At 39.9% G+C, this 23,514-nt stretch overlaps 1 protein-coding gene across 3 annotated transcripts in view; it reads right to left on the reverse strand.

Moving 5' to 3' along the window:
• Positions 1–20,948, reverse strand: part of ACVR1C (activin A receptor type 1C) — a 79,417-nt gene extending 58,469 nt beyond the window's left edge. For 2 of the 3 annotated variants that reach the window (XM_025471147.3, XM_025471146.3), the window contains exon 1: positions 20,817–20,948. In XM_025471147.3, the coding sequence (XP_025326932.1) occupies positions 20,817–20,886 (70 nt within the window). In that variant the 5' untranslated portion in view covers positions 20,887–20,948. Of the gene's footprint in view, positions 1–20,513; positions 20,649–20,816 lie in introns of those variants that run through there. The other variant, XM_035697523.1, reaches the window with a different exon arrangement.
• Positions 20,949–23,514: the final 2,566 nt, after the last annotated feature.

Below are 23,514 nucleotides of genomic sequence, written 5' to 3' on the forward strand. Positions count from 1 at the left end.
TCATTCCCTAAAGGCATTGTAGAGTCGAAGCACATTGGAATAGTGTGGTGAAACAGTCAGGGACGTGCGCACAATGTGTTCGGGCACAGAGGCTGAGCACTGCTTAATCCAATCTGGGGGAGAAGGGACAGGTGCAGGCAGGAAATTTTCTTTGAGGTGAGTCTTGAAGAGCACAATAGTTCTTCACCATCCCCAGCCCACTTCCCTCCTCCACTGTCCGACCTACCCTCTCAGTAGTGGTCATAGATCCTCCAGCAATCCCTACCACCCTGGGGAAAATGAGACAGACGGTGGGAAATGTCTCCTGTGGGTGGGGCTGATATGTATGGGGTTTAACTTGCCAACGTGTTCTTGTCACACACACACACACACACACACACACACATACACCCTGTTGGATCCCCATTTCCAGTTCCAAAGGCATCTCTGCAACCCAGGCACAGAGGTTGGAAAAGTTCAGCCTTCCCTGGAGTTGCAGGATGGGACTGGGAACCCTTCCCTAGGACAGGGCCCTGGGTCTTCCACCTTCTCTTCAACTGACCCATTTGCCAGCCTCCTCTTGGGTCACGGGGGACCCTCAGGCTTTCAGCCAGGCACTGGCATGAGCGCATTCCAGACCTGTCAGCCCCTGGCCATATAGCTGTTGATATTCACATAAAATCATACTTGATAGTGATTACCAGATTGTGAGATTTCATCAACGAGTTGAATTTCAAAAATAATTTTGGGATTCAATCAGGATTGCATTAAATTTTTGCTTTCCCCAAGGAAGAACACTGGGGACCAGGGGAAGCACCCCATACCACCATCTCAAAAAGAAAGGTTATTATAATACCAAGTACATTACAATATAAAGAATTATAGACTGAGGGATAGATCAAGGATATCTTTTTAAAATTTCAAATGTTGAAAAATATAATTATCTTCTATAATGTTCAATTTCTTTTGTCTTTTTCTGAAACAAATTGTTAATCTGGGGGTTGACTATGTATCAGAAGGCAGAGCTTGAGTGCCCAACCTGTTCCTGCGCTTTGTTTTGTTCACAATCAATGGCCATAACCCACGTAGGAATGTTCTCTAAAATGGAAAAGGCAATTTTCCATACTGCTATCTCTACTCAATATGGATATTCTGGAAAACTGAAAAAAAGCTGAATAAAGAAAGCTAATAGTCCCAGATCAGTGGTCTGGCCAACAAGGAACTTCCTTGTTTAGTGAGTGGGCTACTGGGCCTTTTGGCCTCAACTCAATGAGTTCACTCTAGGCAACGCCTCCACCAGTACTGGGGCACAGAGCTTAGCACTATATTTGATCAACCTGCACATTAGAGTCTATTTTACAAAATTTGGAGGATGATATATAATTTTTGGATCATTACACAACTGCATTCAACTTGCTTATTGTATAACTTGCTTATTGTATCTATGATTTACTTGATAATAAACTCCTGATCAGGAACATCCAATATAATTTTAATACTGTTCACATGGGAAATTATGACCAATTATAACCAACTCCAGTAAGCTACAATTTCCAGCAACAACTTGTGGTGATATGCAGAGATTGCTGTTGTGTTGCATGAGGAAATGAACCTGGGTAAAGAGAGGAAGAGTGTAGTTGTTCTAATCCAGTCTGGTGCATTAGGGTCATGTTAGGAGACCTGAGGTTCTGATCCTAGTTCTACTAATGTGGCCTTCGAGGCTTCTGTGCCTTCAACTGATCTGTCCAAGAAAGAATTCAATTTGATGATCGCCAGTTGTTCTAAAGTTGTAATACCCAAAGAAATGAAAACCCTGGCTGCCATGTAATATCAGCAAGAACAATATGAGTGTCTGATATATATATAAAAAAATTGTTGTCCTGGAATCATAGTTAACAAAGCAAATTGTTCAGGAAAATACTGTATCATTCTGATAAGGACTGAAGTGAATAATCTTGAGTTCATACTTTGGAGGTCCATTAAGTCATAGAAATCTAGTTTCATGTTTCAAATCCCCATGAGGTACAAAAGAAGGAAAACAAATGGGAGAGGATCACAAAGAACCTGGTCATGGAAGGAAAACAGGAGCACATGACATGGTCAATCTACTTGGGAGACAAGAAATAAACTACAAAATTTAATGATAAAAACGTAAGTTTTTAAAGCTAAGGAAGCTCCGACTTTTTTAAGGGAAGCAACTAACTAATCAGTAAAGAAACAAGTAATCAATAGTTAATAGTCAAACCACAAGGCTAAAAGAATATGCGGATAGGAAAAGAGACAAAACTATCCCAAGTTAAAATGAAAGTAGCAAAAAAAAAAAAAAATTGAAAAGTTAAAGTCCTTGAGTTCTCAGGGGTTCACTTGTCAGAAATTTTTATCATGATCCACAGCTATTCATTTATATGATCAGATATGGTAAGGAATAGATAATTCTCAATCTAGAAATAAAAGGAAACTATCCAAAGTAAGATGATCTAACTAAAAATAGATTGCCAAGTGAAGAGTTGAAAGGGGAAAAGGAGGGCAAGTGATTTTAGAAGGAAAGTTTTTTCTTAAAGGCTGATCCTAATTGGGCCTCTTTCCGAAATTGACCCCAAAACTAAGGCCTGGCTTAGATAGTATGAAGAGCTTATATTATGCAAGCATAAGACGGCAGCATCTCCTGCTCCTCTATTCATAGAAGGTACCTGGGAGTAAGAGCTGAGGCACCTGGGTGGCTCAATGGTTGTCTGCCTTTGGCTTAGGGCATGATCCCAGGGTCCTGGGATCGAGTCCCACATCTGGCCACCCGCAGGGAGCCTGCTTCTCCCTCTGCCTGTGTCTCTGCCTCTCTCTGTGTCTCTCATGAATAAATAAATAAAATCTTTTTTAAAAAGTGGAAGTATCTAGAATGTTAATTCTTGTTTTTTTTTGTTTTGTTTTTTTGTTGTTGTTGTTTTTTACTATTCAGAAACAAGATGGACTAGGTTGTAGAAAAGGCCCTTTGCTTGACAAGACGGTTAATGTTCGATGTTAATATTCAGCATTTAAAAACTCGGGATCGACAGGAGTCAGAATTGTTGAGTTAACGGAGGGATGGACTTAGGTTAAGAAACTAGTTTTTTTTTTTTTTTTTTTTTTTTTAAGAAACTAGTTTTTCAAATACCGCTTCTTGGCCTTTTGGCTAAGATCAAGTGAAGAAACTAGCTTTTCAGAAAAACCAATTATCTTGGGGGTTGGCAATCAGTTTAACAGATTCAGACTCTTGGATTGATCCCAAAGGCTAGTGTCTCTTCTGGAGCAGCTGGAATCTGCTTCCTAGGTGAGGCTGGAGGCTCCCTAAGGAGGGAACGTGTAGAGCCCACCCTGCCCTTCCAACGGACTCCGCAAGAGTCTTCTCCAGAGCTGAGTCCGCAGGGAAGCTTCAGTCTTGTAGTCGGGGGGCTGCTGAAGGTGGGAAAGTGGGGCTCCGCTTAGGAGAGCACTAGATCTCAGTACCTAAGACTCTGCTTGGTGAGGCTAAAGGATGGGGGGAGACAAGGTCCTGTACTTAAGAAGTCCCCTCCACTAGTAAAACCAAGCACAACCAGGAATGAACAGGAGAGGCAGACTGGGCTAAAAGACGTGTCTGTTTAAGTACAAGGCCTCGCAGGCTCAGTCTAGAAACGTGATAGGAGAAATGCTGCTGTGACACACATAAAAGGTGCTTGACCGTCCCACAGGAAGAGGCTCCATGAGGAAGGTAAGTGGGAAGAGGTCTCTCCCCCACCAAAACCCAAAAGGGGTTCACTTGTTCTTTCCTGGTTCATAAACCATAATAAAATTGAAGCATGACGTAAAGGATGCTAGAGAAGAAGAAGAAGTGTGTTTTGCTCCCCACTGTCTCCATTTTAAAAAGGAGGCAGAGATAACTGGTAATAAAGAACTCCGTGGTGTTCAGCAGAGCACATCCTGGAGCATAGGCCGGACATAAGAGCAGAATGTTAATTCTTATATTGGTTACTACATTAATTTTCTCCCCTTCTTGAGTCTGACAAATTATTCCTTGGGTCTGACAAATAAATTTGGGAAGGACAAATATGTCAATGAAAAAATAAACAAAATAAATGACAATATATATTTCCACTTGCCAATTAAGAAATGATTTTGCAAATTAAAACACCCAGAAGTGATAAGGGGCTATCAGTGAAATTTCACCTTTTTTCATAGCTGGTAGAGTAACAACTGGTACAAATTTTGGGGAGTGCAATCTGAAATGTTTGTCTCAGGATTCCTAAAATGTTTATACTCTTTGTGCTTGTATTTCCTCTTTATGAAATAATCAAGAAAACAAAATTTTATTTTAATTTTCCATTGCAGTTTATTATTCACAAAAGTAAAAACTGAAAATAATAAAAAATCTCCCTAAATCAAAATGTTTAAGTAAATTTTGACAAAACATATGATGGCATAATATCCTGTTTTTAATAATATTTAAATAGAATGGAAATTGCTCACTGTGAATATTAAATGAAAAGTAGAATCATAGGATGCCTGGGTGGCTCAGTCCATTAAGCATCCGCCTTCAGCTCAGGTCATGATCCCAGAGTTCTGGGATGGAGCCCCAAATTGGGCTTTCTGCTCAGCGGGAGCCTGCTTCTCCCTCTGTCCCTCACCCCACTTGTGCACTCCCTCTCTCTGTCTGTCTCTCTCTCTCTCTGCCTTTCAAATAGATAAATAAAATCTTTAAGAAAAAAAAAGTAGGATCATAGAGGATATGATCTCAATTTACATATATATGGACAGGAATAAAAACTAGAAGGAAAATATATCTAAATATTAATAGTGGCTTCCTCTGAGCTAAAAACTAAAGGTGATTTTTACATTTTTCAACACTTTTCTCTAATTTCCTATAATGAACACATATTAATACTATGACACTAAGATCATATTTTGTTAAAATCATGTCTTACTCTGTAGAAGTATTTCATTCATGGAGATTTATTTTGGAAATCACAGGGATACCATCAGTCAGCAATTGTGCACAGCCTTTAAAATCACACTGCTGGTGGAGTCTGGTGAACATCCACATGCCCACTGCCATGTTACTCCATAGCTTATAGCAACTCTATTTTCTAGGCCAAAAATTGGAATTTGTGGTCTGAAAATAGGGTAGCATATTTGAAAGCTGGTTGTCCCTGAAAATTCAGATAGATGATTATTACAGAATGACTGCCACTCAACACTGGAAACATCCCTGATCCTGAAATGTAAACCAACAGACTTGCTAGCCTGATGATCTTTCCATAATTTTACCCCTCATCTTTAAATCTGTCTTGGTAGAGGATTGAGACAGGTATCGTGACTTCCCTTACTGTGTGGAAGACAATCAAGAAAATGCTGACTGCCCACTGTGTACATGACATTGTACTGAACAAGGGGTACCTCTAATCTAACTCAGCAAAATGAGGTTTGTTAATGCAGTAATGAGCCTGTGTATGGACTGCTGACGCAAGCAAAATTCTCCATAAGCAAGCTTAATGCTACAGGAAACCAACAAAAACAGCCCAAGCAGCCCATAAGTGCTCCCTTGTAGGTGATAAATGACCTTTCAAGTCGAACCAAATGCTTTCACCTAAGGAGAGCAGGGGAGTAATGCTGCATTTACAATAGGCTTTATCTACATGTGGAAAATGTCCCTCACTTGAAATTTTCTTTGCCCAGAGAAGAAATCACTACTCCAGTCTAATAAATTAAACATAGTCTGATCTAGCCTAATTTGATTTCACTTCAATCTATGCCATTTGACAGGCTGAGGATGATACAAAAAACATTTTAACAGAAATCCCTTATTTACATAGAAGTTACATAGCAAAAGCAAATCAATTCTGTGTCATTTTAAAATATCTTTTGTTTGTACAACCAACCCTATCAGTGCATATGGTAAAAAATATATATATAGGAAAAATTAAAATAGAAAGCATTTATCTAGTGACCCACTTCTCTCCCCTGTCTCACTTCACAAAGGCAATTTTAACCGTTTTCGTTGTTCTCTAGGACGTTTCCATATATGGGACATTAACTCTAAAACTACACTGCTGTTCTTAATTAACCAATTTGAAACGGTACTGGCTGACTTCTTGATTGATATAAGACTTCTTAGTTCTCATACATGCTCTCCAATCTGGGGAGGAGGATCAGGTTTATTAAGATTGAATTTACATGTAGTAACATTCATCCTTTTTAGTGTACAGTTTTATGGGTTTTGACGACTGCAGTTCAATCGCCCCTCCTCCCAGATTTTCTCAGACTCTTTTAGACAACTCCTGCCACTCCAGCCCCTGGCACTTTCTGTCCCTGAGGTTTGTCTTCCCCAGAATGTCAAATGAATGCAGCCTTTTGATTCTGGCTTCTTTCATTTACTTCTTAAGGCTTTCATTCAGGTTCTTGCATACATCAGTAGTTCACTGAATGGACATACAACAGTTTGTTTATCCATTCGCAAGTTAAAAGCCATGTGGGCTTTTTTCCTCAGTTTTTTCTGATTTAAGAATAAGCTTGTAATAAACATTAATATACAGCTCTGTGTGGGGAATAATTTTCATTTCTCTTTGCTAAATCTAGAATTGAAATGACTATATTTTATATAAAATGTATGTTTAACTTTATATAAAATTACCGGTGTTTTTTCACTTTATATTCACCAGTAATGGATAAGAGTTCTAGCTACTTAGGATTCCTACCAATACTTGATATTGTCATCTTTGGTTTCTTGAGCTCTTTTTTTGGTTGTTGTTTGTTTTAGCCAATCAAATAGACGTGCAGGGGCATACCGCTGTAGTTTAATAAGGACTTCTTCAATGACTAATGATACTCGGCAATTTTGGTGTGCTTATGTACATTCATATGTCTTCTTTATACCTGTTCAATTCTTTGCCCACTTCTTATTGGGTATTTTCTTACTATTAAGTTTTGGGAACTCTTTATATGTTCTAAGTGTTTTATTAAATATGTGTCATGTAAATACTAACTCCCAGGCCATGGCTTGTCTTTTCATTCTCTTAACAGTATCTCTCAAAACAAAATAAGTTCTCAATTTTGATGAAATCCAATTTTTCAATATTTTCTTTTATGAATTATGCTTTTGGTGGTCACATTTAAGAAATATTGCTTAAACCAAGATCAAAAGATTTTCTTCTACTTTTCTTTTAAAATTTTTTATAGTTTTAGATTTTATTTTTAGGTTGATGGTCCATTTTAATATTTGTACACATGTAAAGCATATTTTGAGGTATTCTTTCTTTCTTTTGAATATGAATATCTAATTATTCCATAATAATTTGTTGAAAAGACCATAGCATTGTCTGTACCTTAGTAAAAAAAAAAAAAAATCAATTGGCTACATACATATGGGTCTACTTCTGGTCCCTCTATTCTATTCCATTAATCAATGTGCCTCTCCTTTTGCCAATAACACAGTCTTAATTACTGTAGATTTATAAGTCTTCAAATAAGTTACTGTAAATATGACAACTTTGATCTTTGTCAAAACTGATTTGGTTATTTTAGTTCCTTTATCTTTCCTCATAAATTGTAAAAACAGCTTGGTGACTTCTGCAAAAATCCCCACTGGAATTTTAATTGGGACGTTGATTGGGATTACACTGAGTCTATAAGCCAAATAGAGGGATAACTGTTATATTAACATTTTGACTTTGATTCTGTGAATGTAGTATAACATTCCATTTATCCAGATCTTCTCTAAATTCATTCAATTGTGTTTTATAGCTTTCAACAGACTTTCCATATTCTTGTTAGATTTTCACTTAAGTATTTCATGGTTTTTTAGGTGCTATTGTAAATGGCTTTCCAATTTCTAATTTTTCATTGCTAGTATATATAAAAATACAATTGATTTTGGTGTATTAATGTGTGTCTTGAAACCTTGAACTAGAATTTATCAGTTCTAATTCCTTTTTTTGGAGATTTTTTGGCATTTTCTCTATATAAAACCAAATCATCTGTGAATAGAGAAAATTTTACTTATTCCTATCCAATCCGTATGCCGTTTATATATTTCTTTTTTTAAGATTTTGTTTATATTTATTCATGAGAGACACAGAGAGAGAGGCAGAGACATAGGCAGAGGGAGAAGCAGGTTCTTTGTGGGGAGCCCGATGTGGGACTTGATCCCCAGACTTGGGATCACGCCCTGAGCCAAAGGTAGACGTTCATCTACTGAGCCATCCATGTGTCCCTATTACTCTTATCTTAATGCATTGGCTGGGACTTTCAATGTAGTAATGATTAGAATTGGTAAGAGCAGACATCTTTGCTTGTTTTCACTTGTAGTGAGAAACATCTAGTCTTTGATTTTGTTTATTATCTACCATTTTTCTGGTTGCTTTCTATTTGTTCTGACTGTGTTTGGTACACCTTTGCCATTTTGTCATATTTTTGGATTAAAATTTTTTATTTCATTTTATGTACTTTATTATATTATTTATGCATTAATATTTTAATTTAGATTTCAGTATTTTAGGGGTAGTTCTTGGTTGTACAATGTGCATCTTTAATCACAGTATAACTTGAAATAATACTATAATACTTCACATAAAATACAAAAAACTAAACAATTGTATATTCTCAATTTCTCCTCCCCATCCTTGTGCTAAGGCTGTCGTATATTTTGTCTACATTTTATCTATACATATGCTATACACTCAAAGAGCATTGCTATTTTTGCTTTAGAAAGTCAATGATATTTTAGAGTGATTAAAGTCAAGGAAAATATATCTTATATTTATCTTCATTTATTTCCAGAGATATTTTTTTTTGTGCATTCAAATCTCATTCAAATCTATGATACTTTCTGAGAAAGTTCCTTTAACATTTCTTGCTGTACAGGGGAGTAGTGAATTCTCAGTTTTTATTTATTGGAAATGTCTTCATTTCACCTTTATTTTAAAAGATACTCTATGTCATGAATAAAAAATAAATACAATCTTAAAAAAATAAAATAAAATAAAATAAATAAAAGATAAATTCAGGGGTGCATAGGTGGCTCAATTGGTTAAGCGTCTGCCCTCAGCTCAGATCATAATCTCAGGGTCTTGGTATAGAGCTGCATATCAGGCTCCCTGCTCAGCGAGGAGTCTGCTTCTCCCTCCTCTTCTGCTCCTCCCCTGCTTGTGCACGCATGCCCTCTCTCTTTAATAAAAAACTAAATCTCTAAAAAATAAAAGATAACTTCATGTGGTATGGAAAACTTGGTTGCTTTATACTTGCTGCACTTTAAAGTTGTCACTTCATCGTTTTCTTGTTTGCACAGTTCTGATGAGAAGTCTGCTGTAATTCTTAACTTTGTTCCTCTGTAATAGATCTATTTTATTCGGGCTGCCTTCAAGATTTACTTTTATCTTTGAATTTCATCAATTCACATATGATGTGTTTAACAGTGTGAGTTTTGGGAAAAGAGATACTTATCCTGCTTGAGCTTCTCTGAGCCTCTGTGATTGGTAATTTGATATATTTCATTGTAATTGGAAAATTATTAACCAATATCTCTTCAAATTTCTATCCCATTCTGTCCCTTTTCCATCTAGGATTCCATCTACATATATGTTATACCACTTCATATTGTCTCAGCTCTTAGATGTCTGTTTGAGGCCTTTTCACTCTTTCCTTTTTACCTCCTGACACCTTCCACTTTAGTGTAATGACTTTATAATACTATAATTACACATTTCTAAGGTCATTTCTATTGGTCTATCTTCAATTTCATTATTCTTTTTTTGGCTGTGCTAAGTCTATGAGCATATCAAGAGTATAATTCTTCATCTCATGCTTTCACATCTAGCATTTCCATTTGAAATTTCCTTATATTCTTTTCCTGCTAAAATGCCATGTATTTTCATGCATATTTTCTACTTTTTCTACTACAGGTTTTAGTCACAATTATTTTAAATTCCTACACAATAGTTCCAACATTTGCATCATACCTAAATCAAGAGTGCCCTGTTTCTTGCAAGTCAAGTTATTTCCTTGATTATTTGTGTGTCTCATTATGTTTGGTTGATGTCAATATAATTACACTACTGGGAAATGTAATCATACTATTATAAGGTCTTTACTATAAATGTAAAGGAGGTGTCCTGGGATAAAAGGGGAAGTAAAGTAGGCAAAATGAGGTGTCAAGTGTAAAGACCGATGTATGAAATAGTATAATACTGACTCAAAATGAATATTAAACTAAGAAAAAATACACACAAGCCTACAACTACTAAAAAACTAATTAAAAGAGAATGTTAGGAAATCAATAAAGGGAATGAAATGGAATACTCAAAAAAGTGACTAGCTCAAAAAAGGCAACAAATGAGAAACAGAAACAATAAAAAGAAACAAATAGCAACATGGTAGGCTTGAATCCATACCACTAATTACACTAAATGTTAATGGCCTAACCACTTGAATTAAAGGCAGATATTGCCATATAGTAAATGGGTAAAAATCAAGAACCAACTATATACTATGTACAAAAGTTGCACATCCAATGTAAAGACACAGATAGCATGCAAGTAAAAGTATGGGAAAAATAAACATGCAAATATGAAGCACAAAGAAGTTGGCATGGTTATATATAACATTACACAGAGTAGATATGAAGACAAAAGGATTACTGAGATGAAGTGGGACATTTCATAATAATTAGTCATTGCATCAGGAAGACATGACAACTGTAAATGTGTGTGTACCTAATAAGAGAGTTTCAAAATACCTGAAATAAAAACTGACAGAACTAAAGGGAGAGAAAGATAAATCTACGAGTATAGTTGGAGATTTTTAACACCCCTCTCAGTAAAAATATAGACGATGTGAACAATACTATCAACAAACTTTACCTAGTTGGCATTTACAAAGCATTACACTCAACGGTCAAAACTAATCTAAAGTGGAAAAAATAAGTACTAAAGAATGGGTAGAAACATGAGGAAACTCATTGTGGTGATGTTTATGATTAATATCTTGAAAAGATTAAGAGAATGAATTTCTCAAAACACCATGAATGCACATATAAGATTTATGAATGTTATTATATATAAATGTTTCATCAAAAGAGAAAAATGATAGCACATACTGAACTTGTGTAATATGCATACTGAAGTATTTAGAGGCTAGGGTACTGATATTTGTAATTTATTTAGAAATACATATAAAATAATATGTATTAATGAATAGAGGAATAGATAAATGGATATATATGTGATAAAGCAAGCAAAATGGTATAATCTAGTTGGTGGATATATGGGTGGATGGTAACTAAATATCTTTCAATTCTAGGTGATGAAATTTTTTTATTATTAGTTTAAGGGATAGAATTTAGTGATTCATCAGTTGTATATAACAACCTGTGCTCATTACATCACCCAGTCACCCCATCCTTCCACCCCTCTCCCCTCCAGCAATCCTCAGTTTGTCTCCCATTGTTAAGAGTCTCTTATAGTTTGCCTCCCTCTCTATTTTCATCTTATTTCTCCTTCCCTTCCCCTATGTTCATCTGTTTTGGTTCTTAAATTCCACATATGAGTTCAATCATATGGTATTTGTCTTTCTCTGACTTAGTTCACTATCAATATCATTGCAAATGGCAAGATTTCATTATTTTTGGTGGCTGTGTAATAGTCCATTGTATATGTATATACCACACCTTCTTTATCCATTTGTCTATTGATGGACATCAGGGCTCTTTCCATTGTTTGGCTCTTGTGGACACTGTTGTTATAAGCATCGGGACACAGGTACCCATTCAAATCACTTTGTTTGTACCCTTTGGATAAATACCTGGTAGTGCAATTGCTGGGTCTTAAGGTAGTTCTATTATTTTTACCTTTTTGAGGAACCTCCATACTGTTTTTCAGAGTGGCTGCACCAGTTTTCATCCCCATCAACAATGTAAGAGGGCTCCCCTTTGTCCACATCCTTGCCAACATCTATTGTTTCCTGAGTTGTTAATTTTAACCATTCTGACTGGTGTGAGGTAGTCAGTTGATGAAAAGTTTAATAAAATTTTTGAGGAAAAATGAAAATGAAATAAATCTTTTCCAGAAAACAAAAAAGCATTAGGATTCATTGTCACAAGAACTGAAATACAAGAAATGTTCTTCAGGCTGAAGGAAAATGACACCAGATGTAAAATCACATCTACACTGAGTAATGAAGAGCAATGAACAAAAATGATATATAGGTCGGTAAATGCAAAATCCTACATTCCTCTTTTTAATTCATTTAAAGGTAATTAAATATTTAAGCCAAAATAAGAACTATTTTTTCAAGGTCTATAAGATATTTAGAAGTAAAATATATGAGATTAATAGCACAAAAGACAAGAAGAGGAAAATGGAAGAATATGATAATAAGGTTCTTAAAGTACAATAATTTAAAGATGGTTATTATAAAATCTGGAACAATCACAAAAAAAGAGATGTAGCTTATAATAACTAATAATGGAAATACAGAATAGTAACCTTTTTAAATTAAGCCAAAGGCAAAAATAGAAAGAAATAGAGATATAACAAGATGACAGATTTAAACACAACCATATTGATAAGTACATTAAATGTATATGGTCTAAATTCTCTATCTAAAAGACAAGTATATAAGACCTAATAAAAAAGCAGGACCTAACCAAAAGCTCGCTCTCTTCAAGAAGCCCAATTTAAACATATATTTATGTGTGTGCACACATAAGTATATACATTTATATACAATAAGAGTTTAGAATGAGAGGATAGGAAATTTATGATATGCAGGCACTCAGTAAAAGAAAGCTGGAGTAGCTATATTAAAAGAGATATATAAATATTAAGCGTAAGAAAGCTGGGATACTAATGACAGAGCAGACTTTAAAGATTACCAGTGATAAAGAGAGATGTGTGTCATAATAATAAACACCACCAGGGGTAAAGTGGGAGATTGCCTAATGATATAAACACACATTAAGAGGACATAAAACAATCTTAATGTATATGTACTAATTTAAAAACTTTTCAAATACATGAACCAAAAATCAAAAAACTAAAAAGAGGAGTAAACAAATTCACATGGATGTGGGAGATGTCAACATCTTGTCTTTTGGTAATTGATAAATCAAGAAGACAGAAAATCAGAAAAGATATAGAAGCCTTGAATAACACTGTCAAACAACTTGACCTAAATAACATCTATATAATATTCCACCCAACAACAACATAATATATGTTATTTTCAAGAGCATGTAGTATATTCACTAGGTCAGACACATGCCTAGACACATGCTAAAACAAATAGACAAATTCAGAAAAATTAAAATCACACAGATTATGTTCTTTCCCAGTGAATTTACTTTTTTTTTTTTACTTTTTTTACCCCCAGTGGATTTAAATTAGAAGTCAATAACAAAAAACAACCTGAAAACTCCCCAGATATTTGGAAATTAAACAACAGACATCTAAATAACCCACAAGTCCCAGAAAATCATAAAGAAAATTAGAAAATATTTTGAACTCACTGAAAGGCAAAACACAACATAGCATGATTCATGGATGCACTGAAGCATTGCCAAGAAGGAAACCTGAAGCTTTAAATGCTTATATTAGAAAAGAAGAAAGGTCTTAAATGAATGATTTAAGAAAAGACCATCAAACTATGGTCCACTGGCTGGCCTATTTGTAAATAAAGCAACACCTAGGGGCACCTGGATGGCTCAGTGGTTGAGTGTCTGCCTTCGATTCAGAGCGTGATCCTGGGGGTCCTAGGATCAAGTCCCACATCGGGCTCCTTGCAGGGAGCCTGCTTCTTCCTCTACTGATGTCTCTGCCTCTCTCTCTGCATCTCTCATGAATAAATAAATTAAAAATCTTTTTTAAAAATAAGGCAACACCTATTTGTTTATGTATTGTCTATGGTTGCTTTTATATGAAAATGGCTGAATTAAGGAGGTGCAACGGAAACTGGCCCACAAGCCTAAATTATGTATTATTTGATCCTTTAAGAAAAAGCTTGCCCACTGCTGATTTAAAGTACCAACTTAAGAAGCTAGAATAAAAAAGAATAAATCAAAGTAAGTAGAGGAAGGAAATATGAAGATTAGAGTAGAAGACAACTAAAGAAGAAAAAATAACCCTGAAAATCCAGAAAACCAAAAGCTATTTATTTGAAAGAATTCAATAATTTTTTTAAAAGATTTTATTTATTTGTTTATTCATGAGAGACACACAGAGAGAGGCAGAGACACAGGCAGAGGGAGAAGCAGGCTCCCCGCAGGGAGCCCAATATGGGACTCAATCCCGGGTCTCCAGGATCATGCCCTGGGCCGAAGGCAGATGCTCAACCACTGAGCCACCCAGGTGTCCCGAATTCAATAAAACTGATAAACTTCCAACTATATCGATCAAGGTAAAAAGAAAGAAAATTAAAATTCCCAATGCCAGGGATATAAGAGAAGACAGCACTATAAATTCTATAGATATTAAAAACATAACAAAGAAACACTAGGAAAAACTTCATGATAATGGCAATACCTAAAGCAGAGTTCAGTAAAAGCAATTCTAAAGGAGCATCTTCATCTTGATTTGGCACAATAAATCTCATTCTTTTAAAGAGGTCCATTTGTCTTAATGAAGTCAACTTTCTTCTCTGTGCAAAAAGTAATACCTTTTAATATAATATACTCAATATACAGCTAGAGAATAGCCGTAGGAAAAAAATTTAAAAGAGAGGTTCATTTAATTACACATTTATTATTCTGTAAGAAACGTTCTGTTAATCATATATTTATTCTTTATTTAGTGTTTCAAATTTACAACATATTATCTACTTCCTGGAAATAACACTACAGATTTTAATGGAATTTGAGTGAGAACAAAGTTTCACTTTGATTACTAGAGCAGGCAAATATTCACAGAGCAGATCTTTACTCTTGAAGAGCAATAATAGTGATGGAGAAAAGAAAAAAACACACTTTTAGGGGAGCAGGCCAGAAAAATGTCATCAGATAAAATTATGAGATGTGATGAGTTAATACTCTTTAATATATTTGGCTCTGTTTTAAAACAATCTGGTTCCTTAAAGCTGTGTTAATCTGGATTACCACCCTCTGAGTTAACATCTCTTGGGTAAGCACGCATTTATGAAACTAAACATTTTGCTTTAAAATGATCATTGTCCGGACCATAATGGGTTAGATTTATTTCTAATCCTGTTTTTGACCACGGAGTACTTATTTCAGTCAAGCATGGCGTTAAGCGAAAAATGTAAAAGGAACTCCATCAACACCAGATATGGCGTCTTTATCATTGTACCTTATCATGAGATAAGGATGATAAAACAAATTAGAAAAGATATGTGTCTCACTTTCAAAACTAAAGCATCCTAATCGTTTTCTTGATGTGAAAAGTTTAATGAAAAAGTAGATTGATCTAATTTGGGATCCTTAAGTCACTGGCAAATTTAAATTGTTTAAAAAAATAATAAGCCAAGCTCTTGAGTCATACTGAATGATTCACCCATGAATTCTTGAGGGGATTAATTTAAAACAGTTCCAAAGAAACAGTATCTTCACATACCTACTCTAAAAAACAGAAGAGAACAACAGAAAGGGGAAATTATTCTAAAGGAGAAAAAATAAAGAATGAGGACAGAGCAGGGCCTTATTCTCCTCGTTGGCCAGAGTAAGTGAATTCAAGAGCCACATGATAAGGCAAAGGAGCATCCCCTGAGAAACAGGGGCATTGGCATCTACGGAAATAAAGTCTTCATGCCTGTTTCACACTCCTACTCACCTCCTCCCTCCTTTTTACTTTTTAGTGGATCCTAAGAATGAGGAGTAGTGGTTTTACTGTCCTCATTCCAGGGAACCAAGAGGTTCTGGGCTTTAGGGAAGCAGCTTTCAAAGAATGGGAAAGGCATGGGGTTCATGACCACAGTCCCGTCTTCTCCGGAGGCAGCACATGTGGGAAGGGCAGGACCCGCTTCCTCGTAGAAGAGAACCAACCACCTCTCTCCACCCCTTCCTCCCTGAGCAGTAGCCCCTGACATTATTGCCTGAAACTCGCCCGAGCTCCCAGGAAGGCTGGGTTAACGTGAGGCCCAAGGGAAAGAGGTCCCCGCTCGGCCGTCCGGGCTTCACCTTGCAGGCAGCACACAGCGTCTCAGTTGGCGTCAGGATCCAGGATGCTGATGGACCACAGCCTCCTCCCTTTTATCCTTAGGCTGTTTAATTACTAAAACTAGTTTTGAAAAGAGGAGTACGTTAGAGATCTGCCGTGCAATTTGGGGACGAAGTACCAGGTAACCAACCTGCTTTATTTTGCCTCTCCTTTCCAGGTGTCACCCTGAGTAACCCCTCTGACACTGCAGGAGGCACGGCTGAGACAGGAGGGCATTTAGGTATCCCTTCTTCGCTTAGGAAAAGTGGAAATTCTATATCACTTATAAACATATCCCTTTACTATCCCAGTTTCTTAAACAACATAAGGATAAAACCTGAGATCTGACAATCAGCTGCGAATATTTAAAATAGAGAAGGCCAAAGCAATGAAAGATCCAGAGGTGGCTTCACAGATGGAAGTGAAAAGGAATAATACACAGACCACTCTTTGTGCTTAGAATTTTCCCCCTTTTTTTTCCTGTTTAGTTCTGTTTTCCACTTATATTTAGAAATAAACTCTCTTTATTTTATTAATTCGACTCTTTACAAACACGTGAACAGATCCATCTGAGCTTGTTAATGGTCCAGGCATAGAGTTGTTCATTTATAGGTCACTGTCCTCTACAAATCCTAAATTGAAGCCAATACTAATCATTTGGTAGCAGGTCAAGACTTGCAAGTCCTTTGGGAAATGGGCAGGGCTACATTAACATCAGCTACAAGTTCTTTAGTTCCTGCTCCTAAGTCTTGACTGTCTCATAGGCACCTGCTCGAAAACCTCCGTCTGCCTCCGATGAACAGGGCCTGTGAGGCCAACCACCTCCCTGGCTCTGACTCTGTCCGTTCTCCAGTCCTGTTAACCTTCTCTTATTTACAGTAAGACATACAAGTCCTGCCAAGAAAAATACAACGAACTGCATCTTGCCTACTGCCTGGAAGCACTTCCCCTGAAAGAGAAACAGGGGGGATCCCTGGGTGGCACAGTGGTTTAGTGCCTGCCTTTGGCCCAGGGCGTGATCCTGGAGACCCGGGATCGAGTCCCGCATTGGGCTCCCTACATGGAGCCTGTGTCTCTGCCTCTCTTTCTCTCTCTCTCTTTCTCTCTCTCTCTCTATCATAAACAAATAAATAAATCTTAAAAAAAAAAAAAAACATTTTGTGTGTGTGTGAACTTTGCAACTTCCCCTGTACTTCTGCTGATCAAAGGGTCAGCCCCACAGGCAAGGGGAGCAGCTTAGCTCACCGCAGTATTTCTCTCTCGTCGGGCTGCCAGGCCAAAGCCCGGAACACCCGTGAAATCAGATGAAACAGCAACTAACTTAACCCTCGATTTTTTAGCATTAGCCTAGCCTTGCGCCCTGAACCCTGGATCCCAAACAACCGATGGCTTACTTGGTATCTCCACTTTAGGGTGCACGAGGCATTCTAAGTCCCCACAAGGAAAGAGCAGCCGCCCTGGGCTCCACCCCTCCCGGCCCGCCTGGGCCAGACCTGCTCCTGCTGTGATCCACCGGCCTCACACAGGGCTCTGCTCCTCCAATGCTCCGGGCAAAACTTTGGTATCATTCCCCCATTCCTCTCTCATACCTTACAATTATTTGTGTAGGATGATAGCCAAGCAGAGGAACTCTATTTGATACTCCTGTAAACTTGAGGCTAGATAGCAGGTTGGGGCACTATAGTTAATGAAGAAATATGCCCCCAAGGACTTCTGCACAGAGTTTCTCCCGGGCCAAAGAAGTGTCTTCCTTGGAACCAGGAGCCTCCTGTCACATGTGTGTCAACCGACCAATAAATGACCCTGCTTAAAGGAGGGCAAAGGTAGCAACATCTGCATTTATGCACTCAGCCAGCCCAGGGCTTTCACTTTCACTTCCAGCACACCTTAAACTGTGCAGTGAAAAAAATCTCCCTACCTGAAACCCCTACCCTGGTTATTAAATGAAATGATTATCTTTTTACTTCTAGAGCAACAGCATCTAGCTTTCCAGACTCTTTTTTTTTTAAAGACTTTATTTATTTGAGAGAGAGAGTGAGAAAGAGCACCAGCACAGAGGGAGAGCTGGAGAGGGAGAGGGAGAAGCAGACTGGGGGATGGGGTGTGGGAGCGCCATCCCAGCACCCCAGGATCATGACCTGAGCTGAAGGCAGCCGCTTAAGCAATAGAGCTACCCGGACACCCCCTGGACTCCTTTTTTTTTTTTAAGCTTTCTGGACTCTAACTAATCCTTTCCCAACCAGAAGCCCCAGGACTTTCATGAAATTAGTAGAGAATGCACAATGTATAAATTCATAGAATATTCCAATCACAGCTTCAAACTTCAGATCTCCAGGATAGTTTGTGCCAACTCTTTAATATCCTGATAAATGTGAGATCATGTCAGGCCTCTCTTACCAAGTAACAGGGAAACTGGAAACTAGATAATTAGAGTAACTCATGATAGACTAATTTCTTAGCCAGCCCAGACCAATAAATACCTTCTCTGTTTCCATCAGTGATAACCCTCTAAGAGCCTCATCAAGGAGCAATGGTTTCTACCCTACTGCTAGCGCAAGACGTGCCTTAGGTGACAGAGATGCTGGGGAATAACAGCCCAGGCAAAAAAGGGTTTATTGGCTTATCGATGTCTCCAGATAATGAAATTCCTAGGCCTGGTGGTCAGCAAAGTCAAACTGGTAGGTTGGTGTTTTCTGTCACCCAGCTATCACAGAGTTAGCAGCAACTTATCCTACATTTTCAAAAATATCCATTATGATGAACCATGTAATTTATAAAAGTGACTAGATAAAAAATGATGTAGGTAACCACATGAGAAAAACAATTTTAAAAATGAAATAAAGAAACTAACTTGACTCCCTCTACCAAATAATAGATGTGTATAAAAGTTAAGATTCAAAAAAAAGTAGACAGAGAGACACGTGGGTGGCTCAGGGGTTGAGCATCTGCCTTCGGCCCAGGGCATGACCCCGGGGTCCTGGGATCGAGTCCCGCATCGGGCTCCCTGCATGGTGCCTGCTTCTCCTTCTGCCTGTGTCTTTGCCTCTCTCTCTCTCTGTGTCTCTCGTGAATAAATAAATAAAATCTTTAAACAAAACACACACACAAAACAAAAAAGTAGACAGCAATAGACATTGTTACTGTGGGACACAAAGAGGGATAAAGTTCTTAAAAGAGATTTGAAAGTGACTGCATTTGACATAGAAAAGCTTATTGTAAAAGTTCAATTTTGGTAAGTACTTCTCTTCTGTACTGACACATCATGTCCATATTGGGCATTTTTCTTAGCCTTCAAAGTTTGAGGAGGAAAATCACATTTGAACGGATAATCTGTTTTTTTTTCCTTTATGTACATCTCGATGTCAAAAGTTTCCATCTCTTTTAAAGACCACAGCCTGGCATGTTCTCCTGTACTGCTATGCCCAGGGCCTCGAAACTTTCTAAAGAGTCTGTCATATAATAAAACATGACTTTCAAGCTATATTTTTTTAAAAATTGAGTATTTCTTTAAATGTCTGCATCAAAGTTATTAACTCCCTAAAATAAAAAGGGTTGTACAGACAGCGTGTGGAGGCCATTTCACAGGTGCCTAGTCAAAACTGTGATATCTAGAAGGCTTTTTCATTCTCTTTTTCTGTTTTTTGGAAAACCTATTAAATTCGTCAGGAGTACTCTGAGTATTCCAAGTCAGTGGAGTTTCCAGTTATTTCTTATAAAGACTCTCCCATTGTCGGTTTTCTTCCCATTGATGAATTTACTAACTCTGCAAGTATTTCACTTTGTCCCACTATCCTCTGGACAGTCTCTGAGTAACGGCTTTCCTAAAAGGCTGTGCTTTTCCAAAGATAACTAAAATGCTTGAATCCTCATATTGTATTAATTAATCAGTCCAATAATGAATTTTCATCTGAATATTGTATTTAGTGATTCTCTCACACCATCTGAAACATGAAATCTGCACATGACAGCAATCACACTATTCAAAACATTCCCCTGCACATGTCACCAAGAGGAAAACTAACCACCCTGGAGTATAGCTATTAATGTCAAACAGATTGTCATCTGGGAAAACAGAAATGCATAAAAATCAGCTTCGGACAAAGTACAGCTCTACGGGGGGAAAAAAACACCAGGTTTTTGTGTGCAAATGTCTTCAAATGTCTGATCCAAACGTTTTAAAGAATGAGTTAGCAAGGAAGCTGCTGCCGCTCACGTATCCTGGGATAACGTTATATCCTGGGAAGACAGTCCCGGAGCTGGAGGGTTTTCATCACGGCACCCTGGGATCTCACCGGACCTGCATGTGCCCCAGTTGCTAGTAAACATCAAAAGAGATGTTTGGTTTCTAGCTTGGGCCAAGGGCTCTATTTAGCCTATCAAGGCACAGACCTGCTAAAAACGCTGGGGCGCTTGCCGGAAGGTTTTTTCCCTGCGACTCTTCGCGAAGACCGTACCTCGAAAGCAGTGTGGCTGCAAACCGCGCAGGCTACGCTCCGGGTCCGCCCGCGCACCTGGCGCCGCTGCTGCCGACGTCCCCGCTCCCGCGGCTCAGCCCGCCCCCGCCCCCCCCGCCCCCCGCCCCCCCCGCGGCCCCGGAGCCCCCCGCGCCGCCCCCGCCCCCGCCCCCCGCCCCTCCCGGCCGCACACCTGCCCGACGTCAGCTGCCCCCCGGCCGCAGCAGCGCCCGCGTACCTGCCGACAGCGCGGCCGTGGCGAGCAGCAGCAGGGCCTGGCGGAGCGGCGCGCGCGGCTCTCGGGCCATGGCCCCGCCGCCCCCCGTCCCGGAGCCCGGCGAGCGGTCGCTGCGGCGCGGGCCGCTTTGAAGTTCCCGGCGCGGGCGGGAGGCGCGGCCGCACTAAGCCCCGCGGGCGCCCCCCCGCGCCGCCCCCATCCCGCGCGCCCGCCGCCCGCCGCCCGCCGCCCGCCCCGCGCCGGCTCCGGGGGGGCCGAGCCCGCCCCCGCCGCGCCCCGCGGGGCCCGAGAGCTGGGGACGGGCCGGGGCGGAGGGACGGCGCCGCCGAGGCTGCGGCTCGGGACAGCTGAGCGCCCGCGGCCCCGGACGGACGGTCGCCCGCGGACGAGCCGCGCGCCCCCGCGCCCCGACCGCGAGCAGCCGGCCGAGGTCTCTACGCGGGCGGGTCGGGGCGCAGCAGGCTCAGGTCTCTACGCGGGCGGGTCGGGGCGCAGCCGGCTCAGGTCTCTACGCGGGCGGGTCGGGGCGCAGCAGGCTCAGGGCGGTCGCCGGCCCCTCCAACCCCCCGCGGCCCGACCGCCCACCTGCGCGCGCCCTGCTCCGCGGCCCGGGGCACGGGACCCGCCCGCCCCCCCCCCCCCGGGGGACCCCGGGGCCGCGGGGACGGGGCCGGAACAGGGCGGCGTGGGCCCGGATCGCGGGAGACCGGAGAGCCGTGTCGGCGGAGCTCGGCTGAGCCCAGTTCCCGAAGCCGCGAGTCTAGGGAGTGAGCCTCCCCCGCGGGCTGTGATGGGACGTGGAAGGGCAGCGTTACAGCTGGTAGAAAGTAGCCCAAACCCAATCCTTGCAGGCAGCCTGCACAGCGAAACGGATGGCATGGTTGTCATCCGAACAACCCAAAAAGCCCAAAACCCAACGCTGGAGTTGTCGCCACTGTTGGGGGGTTCCTTGAAAATCGACCGTCCTACGAATTAAATGCTTCGGAGTAAAAGCTACGACCTGCTTCCTCCCACCTCAGCCCCGAAGAACGCGGGTTCTTTGTGAGGGCTGCGAGGGACCAGAGCTGAAGCCACGCAGCTCCCTCACTTCACTATCACAAGATCGCGGGGGGGGGGGGGGGTGGTTGGATTTGGTGACAGTCCTGGGGATCTCACCCCCACCGCCACCACCCCGGATGAATCAAAACATTCCTAAGCGTAAAAAGACTTTGTTCTAATTTTATTCTGGATCCAAGCAAACAAACAAACAAACAAATGGAGTTGTGGGACAAGACTGAGCCCTTCCACACACCCACAAAACAGATGCTTCAAAAAAAAAAAAAAAAAAAAAAAGCAAGAAAATGCTAGGGCACGTTATATTTTGGCTGACTTGGCTCACTCATTATTTGATAACTGAACCCTAGTTTGTGATCTGCCGTTGGATCATGAGATTTGGAGCTGAAAGAGAAGGATTTAGTGTCTGCGCCTGCTTCTTCAAAAGTAATTGGAACTTCATCTCCCCTTTTCCCCCTGATTTCTTGGAACCATGGATCCAAGATTTAAAGGAGGAGTGAATGTGAAAGCGCTGTTAAACTATCAGGCATTGTACTAATGTACTAATATTTACTTTCAATATCTATTTTGTCTCTTGAATACAGTGAGCAACACCCCTGCCTGTTGGAAAGCTCTCATCTTGTGCAAAAAGCAAGGTTCGTACCCAAGAAGTCTAATATTGAATGACTTTAGTATTCTAAAAAAAAAACTCTGCACTGCCCTCTGAGGCCAGGGGTGCACGCTCTGCTGCGGTGATCCACTGGCCACACGCTGTGGTACGGCGGCCACGTCCAGGGAGTAAGCACTTAAAATGTGTAGTCCCAACTGGCATGGCCTAGAAGTATAAAATACGTGCTGGATTTCAAAGACTTGGTACAAAATAGAATATAAAATATATCATTAGTGACTTTTATGTTGTTTATGTTGAAGTGATAATATTTTGGAAGTACTGGGATAAATATATTGCTAGAATTAATTACACCTATTTCTTGTCACTTTTTAACACGACTACTAAAATATTTTAAATTACGTATGGCTTGTGTTATATGTCCACTGAACAGTGCTGGTCTAATGAATCTTCATCAAATGGCAAGGATCGTCACCTTTGTCTTAGGCACAGTATAAAAAAAGAGTTGTTAGGAGCCTTGCCAGTGGACGGATGGCCAGGCAGTAAAGGAATCAGGATCTTTTGAATTCTTTGCACAAAGTTCTGTGACATATCCACACAAAAAAGGTTAGTATGTCAAAAGCTAAGTACTTAATTTGTAGAAGTATTTTACTTTTTTAAAGATTTTATTTATTTATTTGAGAGAGAGAGAGCACACGTGCAGGGAGAAGGTCAGAGGGAGAGGGAGAAGCAGACTCCCTGCTGAGCAAGGAGACCGATGTGGTGCTCCATGCAGTGCTTGATCCTACGATCCTGAGATCATGACCTGAGCGGAAGGCAGCTGCTTAACCAGCTGAGCCACCCAGGCGCCCCATAGAAGTATTTTAAATTTCATCTTCAAATACTACTTCTCTCTGTCCCCTTGTGCATGTTCTTCTTCCAACATCAATTCTATAGAAGCTTTGAAGTAAAGAGTTGGTCACTCTAAAGGTATTAAACCCCAAGAGCTGGCAAAGTATATTCTTAGGTAATTATAAATATTTCTGGTATATACCACCT

This window comes from Canis lupus, chromosome 36 (assembly GCF_003254725.2).
Source record: "Canis lupus dingo isolate Sandy chromosome 36, ASM325472v2, whole genome shotgun sequence".
Lineage (NCBI taxonomy): Eukaryota > Metazoa > Chordata > Mammalia > Carnivora > Canidae > Canis > Canis lupus.